General features: G+C 39.0%; 1 protein-coding gene across 4 annotated transcripts in view; it reads left to right on the forward strand.

Moving 5' to 3' along the window:
• abcc9 (ATP-binding cassette, sub-family C (CFTR/MRP), member 9) overlaps positions 1 to 12,295 on the forward strand; it is a 78,273-nt gene that overhangs the window by 43,546 nt on the left and 22,432 nt on the right. For all 4 annotated transcript variants that reach the window (XR_005608819.1, XM_039600861.1, XM_039600860.1 and 1 more), the window contains exons 19-33: positions 1,798 to 1,899; positions 2,005 to 2,089; positions 2,168 to 2,248; positions 4,413 to 4,550; positions 4,648 to 4,773; positions 4,867 to 4,966; positions 5,301 to 5,374; positions 5,598 to 5,804; positions 6,157 to 6,308; positions 7,225 to 7,294; positions 7,498 to 7,655; positions 7,925 to 8,017; positions 10,697 to 10,799; positions 10,942 to 11,055; positions 11,922 to 12,042. Coding sequence is in view for 3 of the 4 variants with exons in the window: in XM_039600861.1 (XP_039456795.1) it covers positions 1,798 to 1,899; positions 2,005 to 2,089; positions 2,168 to 2,248; positions 4,413 to 4,550; positions 4,648 to 4,773; positions 4,867 to 4,966; positions 5,301 to 5,374; positions 5,598 to 5,804; positions 6,157 to 6,308; positions 7,225 to 7,294; positions 7,498 to 7,655; positions 7,925 to 8,017; positions 10,697 to 10,799; positions 10,942 to 11,055; positions 11,922 to 12,042 (1,724 nt within the window). In the remaining variant the exon portion in view is untranslated. The remainder of the gene's footprint in view (positions 1 to 1,797; positions 1,900 to 2,004; positions 2,090 to 2,167; positions 2,249 to 4,412; positions 4,551 to 4,647; positions 4,774 to 4,866; positions 4,967 to 5,300; positions 5,375 to 5,597; positions 5,805 to 6,156; positions 6,309 to 7,224; positions 7,295 to 7,497; positions 7,656 to 7,924; positions 8,018 to 10,696; positions 10,800 to 10,941; positions 11,056 to 11,921; positions 12,043 to 12,295) is intronic.

Genomic DNA, 12,295 nt, shown 5'->3' on the forward strand with positions numbered 1-12,295 from the left:
GCGGTATTTCTGCTAGAAGATAGCACCAAAAAAGAAAAAGGGAGCTGGCCACTTTATTACTTTTTTTCTCCAAAAAAGTTTATTTATAATAGCAGTTGACAGTGGCAGTTGATGGCAGAACTCTCAATCTAATGGCTTCAGATCAAAAAATATACATGTGGTGGCTTTGAGGAAGAGACTTTTTTGGAAAGAAGAGGAATTTTCTTATGGTTTGAGGGTAATATGATGCTTGTAGAATAAAAATTGTAGGCATGGCAACAGGTTCAAAAGAAAATTTTAATTAGAACTTTTTTTTTCCTTTTTTGTCTGTTAATTAGTCCACTGTAGCCTTCTCATTCCCTCAAATGGGTGAAGCATTTTAGGAACTTTGTAAAATCTAGATCATAAAAATAAATAAAAGTATTAGACTCACAGCCTTGCTAGTTGATTTAAAGTTTTAACAATGTTGCTACAACAAACCTGTGTCAGAGGAACAAGGCCAGAGTAAGAAAAGCCACAGCTGAAGGATACCCCAACCATGAATATGAAAACTTGAATGGGATTTTTTTGACAAATTGTTAGATAATTAAAAAATGGTATGCAAAACTAGAAATGTTTGCACAGTGGTGACGGTCATTTTCAGGCTTTGAATGGTGTTTCTAGTTTTGGACGTACAACAGCATATAAGGGATTATTGGCTTTACATAATCCCATCAATTACTAAATTTAAGATGAAATCAGCAGCTGGGAGCAAAGATGTAGTGTTCCTGCTTAGCCAACCTCAAGCACCCTTAACCAACACCTCATCACATGTAGACAATCAGTAATTAAGCCTAAGCAACACCCAAAGCCTCCTTACACTGCCACCTCAAGAAGCCAGCTGTATAACAGACTTTCCAACGGGGTCTACATTTCATCTATACCTGTGAATATGCACAATTTAAGACAGTACAGTTCTGAGAAACTGCTGAATTCAGGTATCCTACACGTTTATATATATTACTTACTATACAGCCAGATTTTAATGGAAAAAGATAAAATATTAGAAAACTGTCATCATTACAGCTCTCTGAGCTTGTTAGTGACTTCACACCAGAGCAGGCCTCGGCTCAGACTCCCAGCAGTGGTTTTTGACGTGTTGATGTTTGTATTCATGATTGTGTTGCTGTAGATGATGTCATGTTGTTGTTTTTTTATCATTATTAATTGTTGATCATTTGCAGCTCGTCATTAACCTCATCCATGACCTTCATATTTATCCCTCATATCTGACGAGTTGTTTTTACATTGCAGTGGAGTTTGACAGATTTACAAACATAATCCTCCCTCTCTTCCTCCTCGTTTTGTTTTTGTTTTTATGTTTGGGTCCCACATTCATAAAGCTGATTAGAACAGGAGTACTGATCTTATGTTAGCTTTAGCCTTTAAATACAGCAAAAAGCTACATACTGATAACTGTAAATAAAGCTGCGATGTTGTATTATGGTGCTGAATTCAATGCAGAGGTTTTAGAGAACAAAAAGAATTTCCCAGGTTAAATTTATAGATTTATATTTAAAACATAATGTTAGAATTAAACACTAGTATTTTTTATTTGTTCAAGGAACCAGATTGCTTTACTTTGTTAGGTTAGCTTTTCCTTAGTGGATGACTTATCAAATTAATAACTAAAAACTTTAATGATCATAAGGCTCCTGAACTGTAAGCAACATTGCCGTGAAGGTGGATCAGTATTCCTGCTCTTTAAAGCTTTATGAATGCATGACCTGCATTTTTTACCTGGTATCTGTTTGCCTCTATTTCCCATGGTGCACACAGCAAGAACAGAAACTCTGTTGCCTATGCTGCCCAGAAGTCCTGGCTGCTCAACGCTACTGTGGAGGAAAACATCACCTTCGGCAGTCCATTCAACAAACAGCGGTGAGAACCCCACAGCTCACAGTTACAGCTCACGTCAGCGGTGCTTTGTGTTCTGACGTGTTGCACATTGAGAGTTTTCCTGACCTGTTCATGGGTGTTTTTCAGGTACAAAGCAGTGATTGACGCCTGCTCTCTGCAGCCAGACATTGACCTGCTGCCATTCGGAGACCAGACTGAGATTGGAGAGAGAGTATGCAAGTTTTTAATTTGCCTTCAAAAAAGAAACATAATCACATGAAGGGATTTAATTTATCTGTTTCTGTGTCAGGGCATCAACCTGAGTGGAGGGCAGAGGCAGAGAATCTGTGTGGCCAGAGCTTTGTACCAAAACACCAACATCGTCTTCTTGGTAAGCTTAAAATTTTCTTTTCCTTAAACTTTCTTTTGAATGTTCAAAACATTGGAAACCCTGCTGAGTTCTGTCTTTTTTTTTCTTTTTTACAATGTGCAATTTGAAAAAAGTGGTAATGGCCCTCATTTTAATGTAAAATAAAGACTTTTACTCCTAATTTGTAGCCAAATTAGATAATGCCATTTCTTTACAAGATTAAGTTCTGTCGTATTCTAACCTTCCCTTTGTTTATATAATTAAATGCATCATGCAGTGATGTATTTTGTGACACACGGTACATTGTGGCCGTTGGGATAATGACAGTGAATGCTGTCATTTGTTTATCTGTCTGAGTAGTTGTGTAATTTCCTGCTGCCACCTCGATTTTTAGTCCATTAGCAAGCATACATTCCTCATTAAAATCCATCAGTGGAATTCTTTTATACACTCATGACCTTTTGTAATGTCTACGATGGTTAAGAAAAAAATTAAATGTATAATGAGGAGGGAATGTTTTTCTTTTGTGCTGTTCATATCTGATATCAGGGCTGGAATATATGCGTCATGCACTCTCACATCGAAAGACATGAAACAGCCATAACACAGGCTTCATTAACACAGTATAAAACAGACATTATAGCATCCACCGTCCTGTTAGCACAGAGATTAATGGACATCTGGCTGTTAGAATTTACTAACTCTTACAGGGCACAACTAATCGTTTCTTCTTGGAAATTTCACATTACAGTTTTTTCCATTGTTTCATAAAGTATAAATATCTATTTAAGGATTTACCTTTATTTAACCAGAAAGTCTCGGTGAGATTAAATGTCTTTTACAGAAGAGGAGCCATGCAAACTGAATTTATATATAAAATACAACTTAAAGTACAACATCTACATCATGATGTACAATATACTGATACCTACCTACCTCCACATGCCTCCTTTACAGCATTCCTTATGATGGAAACTGAAAGCTTGCTTAGGTTTAATCTTTCTGCAGATTATTCCATGTCCAGTGTTGCAAGAAAATGCTGTACATAAATAGACTGAAAATAGACTGTACATAAAAAATGGACACACTCAGGCGAGATCTCCCACTGGTCCATGACCTTCCATTTTGAAGCCTCGAATTGAACATACCTGACAGTCACCATTTTGGTTTCCAAAAGCTTGAAGTGATGACCTTTTGACATCACAGATTCACCCAACCAACATAGATACATGCTAATAAAAGCTAACAAGTGGACAAGCCAGCAGTTAAAGCTACTTGGCAGTCAAAGTAGTCTCTCCCCTCATAATGGAAATTTGAAGACTGAATTTCAATCAGAGCGTTTTTGTCCAGCTATCATAAAGAGAGAAACTCTCCACAGAAACCAAAATTGTCTTTTGTGACTCCACAGCTACTTTTAGGTGCTCCCTTGTCACACGGGGTCACCAAAGCAGGTAGCCCCCCAAAAATGCCCTTGCGGATATAACCCCAAAGGCAATTTGTGTCTCCAGCTAGAAGCAAACCAGTGACCTTTTACAGTACTTGCCAAAAAATATGACACCTCTCAACTAGCTTTAAAGTTAGAAATTTTAGCATAGATGTGTATGGAGCAAACCTCTAGTGGCCATTTGAGGAACTGCATATTCTTGCACTTCCTGTTGGATTCATTTTCAGGTTAGAAACTTTCTGCTTGATTTTTAAAAAAACTTTTCTCATGACAAATTTTTAAAAAAAGAAAAAAACAATCAATGGTAACATAGTACAGATAGTACAAAAATAGACTATTCCAAGTAAGGGTCTGAGCATTAAGATATAGTCTGTTTTTTATATTCAAGAGACTTTTATCCACCACATCTCTAATTAAGGCTTTGAAGTTTGTCATAAATCTGATATACATCAGATTTGCTTTTCATTTGAAAATAAACTCAATTTGAAAGTCTTTTATGATCATGAATACTTCTCATGAAATGATGCAATCCTCCAGGTATTCACTTATGAGAGTGAAACATGACAGAGCAGAAGACATATGTGTCAGTGTTACAAAATGTTAGTTTAAACCAGTTGATTACATAAGTATTCAGGACCTAAACAGTTTTAAAACTGAATACGTATAAAAGCATTTGAGATTGAGAAAGTCATTCATCTGTCAGATTAACTGATATCCATGCTTCTCTCTTAAATCTTGCAGGATGATCCATTCTCAGCACTCGACATCCACCTCAGTGATCATTTGATGCAGGAAGGAATCCTTAAATTTCTGCAGGATGATAAACGAACCGTGGTTCTCGTCACCCACAAACTGCAATATCTAATACATGCAGACTGGGTAGGGCCTTCTGTTTGCAGGAACATACATGTCATAAATTCAGTGAGCAGTGTTTCTTTTCATTGAGCCTTAACATTATATTGTGTGTTTTGTTCAGATTATAGCGATGAAGGATGGGACAGTCCTGCGAGAGGGAACTCTGAAGGACATCCAGACTCATGACGTTGAACTTTATGACCACTGGAAAACCCTGATGAACAGGCAGGATCAAGAGCTGGAGAAGGTAAGGTATAAATCTGCAGCTGTCTAAGTGTTTATTAAAGCTTTCTGTCTACTGTAATGTTTCTCCTATTATATCCACTCCTCCGGTGTGTAGGACATTCAGCAGGACAGTCAAACAACACTTGAGAGGAAGACGCTGAGGAGAGCTTTCTACTCCAGAGAGGCCAAGAACCAAATAGATGATGAAGATGAAGGTGACAGTTTCCTTTTCAGTGTAACTGGTTGAGTCATGTTGTCAGAGTTCCCTCCCGAAAAGACATGATGACACATAGACACAGTGCCACCTTAGGGTTTATTGTCAAAGTTTGGTGGAGTGCTTGTTTCTCCAAAATATTCTATATTTACTGTAGGAAATAACCAAAACATGTGAGTACTCAAAAGTCCTTCTAGTATTTTAATTGAATGTAACTTGCACCATGGCAGCTTCTATTATCAATGCCATCTTTGATGATTAAAAACACCTATGGTTAATTTATAATCACCTTAACATAAAAATGATATCTTCTAAATGTGATTTTATTCTAACAGAAGAAGAAGCCGAGGAGGAGGACGATGACAACTTTTCCACGACCACCAACAGAAGGTCAAAGATCCCGTGGAAGGTAATCCACTCATCTGCACAATGACATTTTCTCATGATTTAAAGTGTTGTTAGCAACAACATTAACTGCTACAAAAGAAAAATAACCTGAGCTAGTTTACTGGACAGTTGTTGGGTGTAGTGTTAGTTGCCTGCTACCATTTTTTTAGAGGAACAACAAGTTTGACCGATCAAATAACCAGTGACTACTGCTTTTCTTACTATGATCCATGCTGCTCTCTCAGGTGTGCTGGTGTTACCTGTCTTCTGGGGGGTTCTTCATGGTCTTCCTCATGATTTTCTCTAAACTCCTGAAACACTCCGTCATTGTAGCCATCGATTACTGGTTGGCTAACTGGACGTCGAAAATCAGTAACAGTTCAGGAACAGACATGTTTAATGGAACCAGACCCACCACCAGTAGCATGAACGGCACCAACACCACAGTGCAGGTACAATATGTCTGTCATGGATTTTAATGGGTTTTACTGGGATTGTAATGGGTTTTATTAAGATTTTAATGGTTTTTATTGGGATAATTTATTAAAATCACTTATGAACTGAATCTCCTGTTGACTCTCTGAATGTTCCAGAGAGCATAATAAGGGAAAATATATACAAATTAAATGTAAATTTTAACTCAATGATTAAAATACACAAATGCAGAGATCAGAAACCAGTTTGTGACATCACAGTGGCTCTATTTGTATTTTAGAAACATTTAATGATAATATTAGTTTCTGACATTCTGCTCTTGTTTCTCCATGGTGTGATTTTTGTCTTGTTGTGTGTCACCGAGGGCAGGACTCCTACAGTCTGCTAGTGTTCATCATCTTATGCGCGGCTGGAATCACTTTATGCCTCATCACCTCCCTCACTGTGGAATTTCTGGGTCTTTCTGCAGCCACCAACCTGCACCACAACCTCCTCAACAAGATCATTCACGCTCCCATCAGGTACATAAAACAGAACTGCAACAAGACCAGAGTAGACATCTGTAAAAGAGCTCGAAGCTCACATTTAATCTTTGAAGTAAACCTACGTCTGCTTTTATAACCTGTTGGAAGTTGTTTTTGTCTTTTAAATTTTGAAACTCTGCACTCCTTTTAATCTATGTGTTTTTATTGGTAGTAAAGGTGTCTGTAAAAGGTGTATTTTTTATTTTACTGATAACCTCTGCTGGTTTTTTGCGCTGAAGCGAGACTGGACCCTGGAGGTGAAGCTGTGCATTTGCTGGTTAATTAGCATTCTGAGTTTGAAGACTAACAAATATCCTAAAGAGTGAAGCCTTTACATGGGCATTTTATGATTGTGTAAACTGCTTGCTTTTATCTTGCTTTTATTATTCTACCATGTACAGTGTCCTTGAGTGTTCTGAAAGGCGCTTTCAAATAAAATGTATTATTATTATTATTATTATTACTGTGCATCAAAAGGTAGTTTGAACTTCTGTGCAGGCGTTTTCGGTATGTTAGACTTGGAGGAGCCAGGATATGGATGGATTATCTCTGGGCTGAGTTGGAAAACGCCTCAGTGTCCTGTTGGAAGAGCTATACGTGGTGATGAATGGAAGAGAGTCTGGGGAGCTTTGATTGTATTTGCTCACATCACCTTTGTAAGTGGTAGAAAATGGATGGATGGATCCGCTGAACAGTGTGTTTTTGAGTGTGACTGGGGACTTTGGCGGACCATCCTCACACTTGAGCCGCATCTCTAAGGAAACAGTTGAGTTTTGTGTGTGTGGCTGCACTCGTCCCGCTGTTCTTCGCTTATCATCGGTCTTCGTAATTGATGGAAAGTTTTCTGTTGCTCTTTCTGCAGCCTCCCTCTCTTTTCTTCCCTTGTTTAAACACATGTAACTTCTCTCCACAGGTTCTTTGACATCACTCCTTTGGGGCAGATCCTCAACAGATTCTCAGCTGATACCAACATCATCGACCAGGTAAACTGATGAATTTGCATAAGAGATAATGGACTCGAGACCTATGAAGAAGCATATACACAACTGCTGCACTGAACAGATGTTTTAATTATTATTCCTGGTTAGCCGTCAAAGTGAAGTTGTGATTTGTTTGTGTTTTGCTAAACTAAAAGAAGGAAGCAAACATGACTGAACTCCCACTTCCTCATCTCCTTTCATTGTAGCATATTCCTTCAACGCTGGAATCTTTGACGAGATCCACGCTGCTCTGTTTGTCAGGCATCGGGGTCATAGCCTCAATCACTCCTATTTTCCTGGTCGCCTTGGTTCCCCTGGCTGTGGCCTTCTACTTCATTCAGAAATATTTCAGAGTCGCCTCCAAGTATGTCCACAGTGTATTTGTTGTAGCTGCAGCGTATTATTTTTCTATCTAAACAAATCAGGGAGTTTATTTAGATGCAGTGAGCTGAATCTCCTCACTGCAGGAAACAGGAAACATCAACTTGATGATTCATGGGAACATGAATTCTGAATGAGTACACCAGAGGACATCATGCAAATAGGATTCAGTGTGTAATATGCATGTGTACACTTGTGCATAGGAGATTTCATATGAAGTCATATTCATACTGTAAAAACACCTCCTCTCAGGGACCTCCAAGACCTCGATGACTCAACACAGCTTCCTCTGCTCTGCCACTTCTCTGAGACTGCAGAAGGTCTCACCACCATACGAGCTTTCAGGTACACGTTTGTCTTTTATGCACTGAAATTTGCAACCCTTGTTTTTTTTCTAGAAATTGGTCACAAAATGTGAAAGACGATTTTACGACTGCTATTAAGAAGAGAGTTTCTGTTGTGCTCTGCAGAAGATCATTCGTAAACAGAAGAAATCAAAACAGTGGTGAATTTTTTACATTCTTCAGTTCAAACTACTAAAATTCAAACTCGAAATCAAAAAGAATATAGAAGATAGCGTGTATTGGCATAGCTTTTGTAAAAGATGTTTCAGTCATGTTTTACAGGCATGAACATTTTATCATGTTTATTTTAAGGTTTTGTGTCTGTTTTTTCTGCCTCTTGTAAGTGCATGTAAGTTACCGGTCTGATGTGCTTGAGTTGAAAACAAGTGAACTTCTTTTAAGTTCCTAAAGATGTTTCAGATCTCAGGTTTTTCCACTTCTGAAGCCACATTTAGATAAGACGTAGAACATCTTCAAGAGCCTAAAAGAAGTCCACTTACTTTCATCTCAAGCCCATTAAAGGATGCTGACCTGGATGACTGAGAAGCTAGACTGGCACTGTAAGTCAGCGGTTCTCAAAGTGAGGTCTGGGACCCGCACAGGTTCAAAAGAGCTCACTGCATAATTTGCTATGAATCATAAGTTTGTGCAGTATTATTACAATTATAAAGATGGAGACATTTTATACCAATGTTTGGGCCTATAGACACTGATATGAAAATATCAAAGTACAAGTACTTTGTACGTACCTATAGTTTTCAGGCATCTGTACTTTACATGACGCTTTATTTTACTTTGTGATTCCTATCTCTGCATTTTAACAGAAATATCTCTACTGTCCACTCCTTACATTCTCAATACAGACATGGTACTCTAGTTTTAACACATTTGAGGGTAGTTTCTGATTATTTCTCATCACTGCACACCTTCCAGACTTCCATTTTTACCTAAATAAAGGGAACAATAACACATAAAAGACAGCTTTACTGGTGTATCCATCATCGCACATGACTGATCTAAAAGACGTAAAGATGAATGAGAGAGGAAATGTGCTGTTAGTGAAAATATGACAGCAAATGAAGACACTGGTCAGTTAGCTTTGCGCAAAAACTCGTAGAAAGAATGACTTTTTACTTTTGAGGAAAAGTTAAATGAGTACTATTGCTTCAGAGGAAACTATAGTACTGAATAGACCAATCACAACACCTGTGGGTTGCGTCAGTGTGATGCGTAGTTCCATTTCTAGGGAGGAATACATCATGCTGTGGTGTAGGTTACATACCATAGATTTATCCTGGAAGTATAAATCCTCAGCCAGGGTGCAACAAAGCATCCCTGTTGTGGTGCAGCTCAGCTCCTTATCCAGCTAGCTATCTGGCAAGCGTGACCAGGGCTTTATCTGCTGCAAGCAGCTTGAGTGGCTTTTGCATTCAGTCCTTCACAGGCATCACCTCTGCATGCCTAATTCCAAACTCTGAAGTTTGACTGTGTGACTACAGTGTGACTACAGAAGAGATCTCCATAGAAAAAAACATGACAGTAAATGTGTACATAAACATTTGGTTCTTTTGCATAACTCTTGAACCTTCTCGGATGAGAGGTGAAACGTCTTCAAGCAACTCAAAGAAGTCCAGACGCTTTTCTTTGCAAACTCCTTTGACTACGATGACCTGGATGACTGAGAACCTTCACAGACATACAACTCTTGAACCTGTTTTCTGAACTGAGTGGTTTCCATATTTCGGGCTGACTGACAGAACGAAGCGACTGAGATTGTGAAGTTAGTGAAGATGATCTTTGCCTGTGCAGCAACTCTTGGAAAAACCTGGAGACTGTTCTAATGGTCATCAAACACATCTTTATTTAGGTGTCAACACACTTTATTAAGGGTAGAGGGAAGTTTGTCTTCATTATGGAATGAGTTAAAGTGTCCTTTAGCACTTCTTATCCTGTCACCTTCCATAGTAGAGCTGTTCAGAGCCCTTTAGATTGATAGGATTGCCGTCTTTGCAGCTCTCAGGTAAGCTGTCACAGTTTAGGTTTTACTTTCAAACAGTTTGTGTTGTGCTCTGCTGCCGTTCCAGTGGCGGTAGCGAGAGAAGTATCTTCTTGTATTTCTGTATTCAGCCTTGTTCCCATCGTCCGGATAATCCAACATTAAGCAGCTCTCACGCTTTTTTTCTCCTCGTTTCCCCAGAGGACTTCCTCTTCCTAACACACACAAATATACAAACACTGAAGGACTCACACACACACACACACACACACACACAGAAACAGTGAATCTGGTGTTGAGACAGATTCTTGGCAGTGGTGGGATAGTTCCCATTATCATAACCACTGGTCTCCCTCCAAACCACGTCTGGTTTAGATGGCAGTGATTTACTACTGAATACAAACAAAGATAAAACTTTGAGATTCAGCAGGCTGAAGTACAGTCGAGCTGCTCCCCTTCTTTAATTGAAAAACAGTGTACCTCTCTTACTTCCTGTTTGCGTTTTGTTTGTTATTTGTACTCCCTGTGTGAGTTTATTGTTTGTGTTCATTATTGAGGATTTAGAGGAAGATGATGTCAGCAAGTGATCAAAAGCCAAAGGCAGGAGGGCACCAGCAGTTCAGTGCATCGGTGAAGCCATTAAACAACTGATGTGTCTTCTGTTCAATTACATGTTTGCTGCAGACACGAGGCTCGTTTCAAACAGCGCATGCTGGAGCTGACCGACACCAACAACACAGCGTACCTGTTTCTGTCTGCTGCCAACCGCTGGCTCGAGGTCAGAACGGTGAGAAACCTTTTTCATCGGACTCAGAAGAGGAGAAAGTGTTTGGTTATATAAATATGAGAGAGAGAAGCTTTTTCTGTGGGTTGGGATTTGATATGAATATGTTGTATCAGTGATATTTTGTTTCCTGACGTCTCTGCAGGACTACCTTGGAGCAGTGATTGTACTGGCTGCGGCGGCGGCCTCAATATGGAGTTTCCATTACGGGCTTCATCCCGGAGGTCTGGTGGGCCTCGGCCTCACCTACGCCCTCACTGTGTGTTTTCTCTTTTATGTATTCATTTTATTGTTATTGTCTTTTTTTTACTCTTTATTCAGTCAGTGAGTTGCCCTCCATTCGTAGTTAGACATTAATTCAAATTACTGTGTTTTAAAAGCAAGTGTTTCAAACCTAAATTGACCCGGGGTTACGCGGGAGAACAAACAAGCTGAGTTTAGATTATAATACTTACTATTTAATGCATCATTTCTGCTGTGTAATAAGTAACACGGAGGACAACAGCATTTAAATAAAGCATAAAAATCTACAACAGAGGGGACCTATTATGGTTTTCCTTATATTGTGTCTTCTATTTTTACAGTGACGGAGTTTTATATTAAATTCACACTTCAAACAGCCTTGAACGCCCAGTTTCAGAAAGTTTTTTTTAAAAATTAGAGCTGTATGATGTCATAGAGGCATATGTGATACAATCATTAACCGAGCAGCTAAATGTGGCACAAACGTATATCTTAGGCCCCCTGAAGGTTCTTATCTATATCAGTACACTCATGGCATTGTTGTGTTGCCTAGCAACCACCTACCAATAAGTTAAATTTACTCACTTTTAGCATTTGTGCTCCTACACGACCTCATAAAAGCACTGTATCGTTTTCCTTTCACTACAGTACCATTTAATTTTAATCCATAAAACTTGAATTTTTTTATACTGTTGCCAGGTAACCACCTAACAATGGGCTGAAATTACATTTCTATAGTAGAGCAGGTCCTGATCCTTGCAGGTCAGCCATAGGTTATGGATGTAAATATGCATTTATAATGCAAGTTAACGCATGATGCCATTGAAAGTGATCCTGATGTATGAAATATGATCTCCATGCTGCAAAAATGCCTCTGTGCAGGTCACTAACTACCTGAACTGGGTTGTGAGGAACCTGGCAGACCTGGAGGTTCAGATGGCAGCTGTGAAGAAGGTCAACAGCTTCCTCAGCACAGAGTCGGAGAACTACGAGGGCTCTATGGGTAACTCAGTGTTAGGCTGATAGAGCAGATGTAGCAACATTTTGTAAATGTTTATTGTGATTTCCGTCCCTGTATTCATCATAAGCTCTTCTTAATCAGAGCCTTTCTAAGAACTTACTCCTCTTTCCATCCTTTCTGGAGGTATAGACCTAAAATATATAAACTTGCTTTGTGGGGGAATTATACAATCAAAAATGCCTTGCAGTGCCCTCCACATCCGTCTCCAGCAGCCTTTAATAAGCAGACAATCCCA

The sequence above is a fragment of the Oreochromis aureus genome, linkage group 17 (genome assembly GCF_013358895.1).
Source record: "Oreochromis aureus strain Israel breed Guangdong linkage group 17, ZZ_aureus, whole genome shotgun sequence".
Classification (NCBI taxonomy): domain Eukaryota; kingdom Metazoa; phylum Chordata; class Actinopteri; order Cichliformes; family Cichlidae; genus Oreochromis; species Oreochromis aureus.